The 3,001-nt window shown below is 43.4% G+C and overlaps 2 protein-coding genes across 2 annotated transcripts in view; both read left to right on the forward strand.

The window, feature by feature from the left end:
- LOC118430951 (caspase-3-like) overlaps positions 1 to 3,001 on the forward strand; it is a 22,294-nt gene that overhangs the window by 17,658 nt on the left and 1,635 nt on the right. The window lies entirely within an intron of this gene.
- LOC118430952 lies at positions 522 to 1,393 on the forward strand. The gene is made up of 2 exons (XM_035841981.1): positions 522 to 740; positions 907 to 1,393. Exons 1-2 carry the CDS (start codon positions 545 to 547, stop codon positions 1,239 to 1,241), a joined length of 531 nt encoding a protein of 176 aa, XP_035697874.1. The 5' UTR covers positions 522 to 544; the 3' UTR covers positions 1,242 to 1,393.

The raw sequence follows: 3,001 nt of genomic DNA on the forward strand, positions 1-3,001 counted from the left end.
TGTGCAGAAACTGTGGGTAGCTAATTATTTGCATCGAAAACAAGTTCAAACGTCGTTAGACCAGGGGAATCCCCTGACTATCCGCCATTTTAGTTTCACAGGTAGGAACTACAGCTTGGTCTGATACGTCCTTCTACGAGAGCTACATTTTGTAGGTAGTCAAAACTACGCCTGATAGCTCTCAGGTTGTATCTTCTGTGTATTGCATGGTGCTACATGCTGCGGTACGTGTGTGTTCTGCAGAAAAGTGCAACTGATTACCGAAGCACGGGCTGCACAAGTTCAAAGGTCGTCAGCCTGGCCTTGGGGAATCCCCCTGCCATTATCCGGGCTGTAGGTAGGACGCCATTTTGATTTCACAGGTGGGTAAACATCCATGCAACGTTCGGGATTTACCACCTTTCTAACGGACGTTATATCCTACAGGTGACAGTGAACTGACGTGACACGCCAGAGTTAGCGTGTTGCGTTTTCTGACATCACAACTATAGAACTCGTCTCACTGGTTCTTGTTGCAGGTGAATACAGGTGAACATCAAGCAAAATGGCCAACCTCGAAATGGAAGCTGCAATTGAAATGAACGCCGACGCCTGTGTTGTTGTGAGCGGGCTTTCGGATCGTGTGAACTGCAAGAAGATGAGGGTCAGTCTCCAATCTGGGAACCGTTACTCCAGGATAAAACAACTGGTCACGTTTTCAGCAACGGGAACTGCACTGGTAGAGTTCCCTTCGCCAAAAGGTGTGTGTACGTATGCATGTAGCATTTGCACAGTAGAACGTTCCACTACTTCTCAACAATGGTCGTACTTGACCAATGTCTTCTATATTTAGCCCACAGAAATGTTTGATGTGTCTGACTATTAGCTGTGGGTCAGTTTTAAGACATACTCATATTGTTCTTGTAGGTACTGCCGACATGCTGGCAAACGAGACACTGCTGCAAGTGAGAGGGCTGCGGTCCGTGATTCCCCAAGATGGGAACGTGACAACCTTGGAGCCATGGGAGGTGTCGCGTCGCCTTCGAACATTCCTCCAGTCACTGAATTTCCCGCTTGATCACTCTCAACAGGGACTTGAATCAGGTAAGTGGATGCTTGGTAGGTTTTCTGGTATAATAGAAGTCGCTACATTGTCCATATACGAACATACCTGTATGCGCCTCAGAGAGGAAGGCAGTGAGTACAGAGATTCTAGAAATATATGCAGGAGGGTGGGAAGAAATAAGCCACTAGGAACATGAAAAACGACAAAAAGTCTAAAATATTGACGTCATGTGCAGAACAAGACGATTTGGAAAATAAGAGAAGAGGGTGATGATGTAACAACAACAATCCAAATCTCAGAACCTCCATATTGACTATGTGACAAAGGTCACCTTGATGTTGAGTGCGAAAGAGCAGGTAATCCCCTGTTAAACCTAAAAATCGAGTTCGAAGACCCTATACCACGAACTATTTTGATTATGCTAATAACTTAACCCAGTAGGGGAGATTTACTGGTGAATGATTAATGTCTTAAACAGCTTCAGTTGAACAAATCTAAAACAAACTCTTACGTTTGTTATTCCAGGCGCATCACAGGGGCCAAAGGGATTTTTTGGCTTGGCTGGCCTCGACATGAATGCAGACGCCTGTGTTGTTGTGAGTGGGTTTCCGGTTGTGAGCCACATCGACTTCTGGGTTTTAATCAGAACGGCGGAATGTATGAGACAAGCGGTCGTGTTTTAAGCAACAGGAACCATTCTGATGGAGTTCTTTAGACCCGAGGGTAAGTACAAACATGTGTCTATCAGGTGTACAACAGAACAATGAATGAACTTAATTGTTCAACAGTTGTACACGGCGCGGTATATGACAAAGTACTAGTAACCAATACAACTATACGCTTCTTTTTTTATAGTCTATGACAACAGGGATATGGACGGAATGGCATATTTACTTAATAAATGTTAAACATTTCATTCTGTTACAATACATTCTCTCTTTTGTAAATCCCTGCATGTGTATGAAAACGCTACTATTAAGATATCTTCAAATTTTGTAATTATTTTTCGTTCCTGTTTATGATTTATTTCAGTGGGAATAGGGAAGTCCTTGATTAAATTTAACGGATAGTTTGGCAACATTGACTGTAGTCACTGCAAAACAATAATAAATAAATAGATTGAAGTAATTACAGATTTCATCAATTATACGTTTCTGTATGCAACAATGTAGTCGACGTCAAAAAGACAAAATTCAAACGATGCAAGAGAACCTCTGATATCTGGACCAGGCCTAGGCTGAGAATATGATTGTATTGTTGGCCTCCCACATTGTTACAAAGAGAAGGCAGTAACATGATATAGGTCCAAACTTAAGCACATGTTAACCTCTTCGTTATTATCGGTATATCGTTCATACAGGGGCTGCCATCTTTCTCGCAAATAAAGATCAACTGTTGGAAGAGACAGGTCTCCAAGTGAAACATCTGAAGCCCATGTTTTCTCCTAAGGAGGACATGCCAACCTTAGAGAAAGAACAAGAACTGCCCCTGCTTAAGCAACAACTTGAGACCACCAAGCAGACTCTAGTGAACAAAGAACAACAGCTTCAGCGCGTCACGGCTGCGTACAAACGTGAAACCGTTAATCTAAAGAACCAAAGAGAGAGTGACAAGATGGAAATTGAGCGACTGAAGGATCAGATCGCCCTCTTGTCCACCGACGTCAGCAGTTCGTACGACATGAGCCGAGACCCCCGCGGAGTAGCCGTCATCATCAACAACATCCACTTTGAGGACATGGCGGACCGGGATGGGGCTGAGGGAGATAAAGGTAGGGTTTGGGATTGGGAAATAGATAATTTGATGGTAGATATGTGAATGATTTATCTGAATTAGATAAAATTAAAACATGGATGGATGGATGGATGGATGGATGGATGGATGGATGGATGGATGGATGGATGGATGGATGGATGGATGGATGGATGGATGGATGGATGGATGGATGGATGGATG

Source organism: Branchiostoma floridae, chromosome 14, assembly GCF_000003815.2.
Source record: "Branchiostoma floridae strain S238N-H82 chromosome 14, Bfl_VNyyK, whole genome shotgun sequence".
NCBI lineage: Eukaryota > Metazoa > Chordata > Leptocardii > Amphioxiformes > Branchiostomatidae > Branchiostoma > Branchiostoma floridae.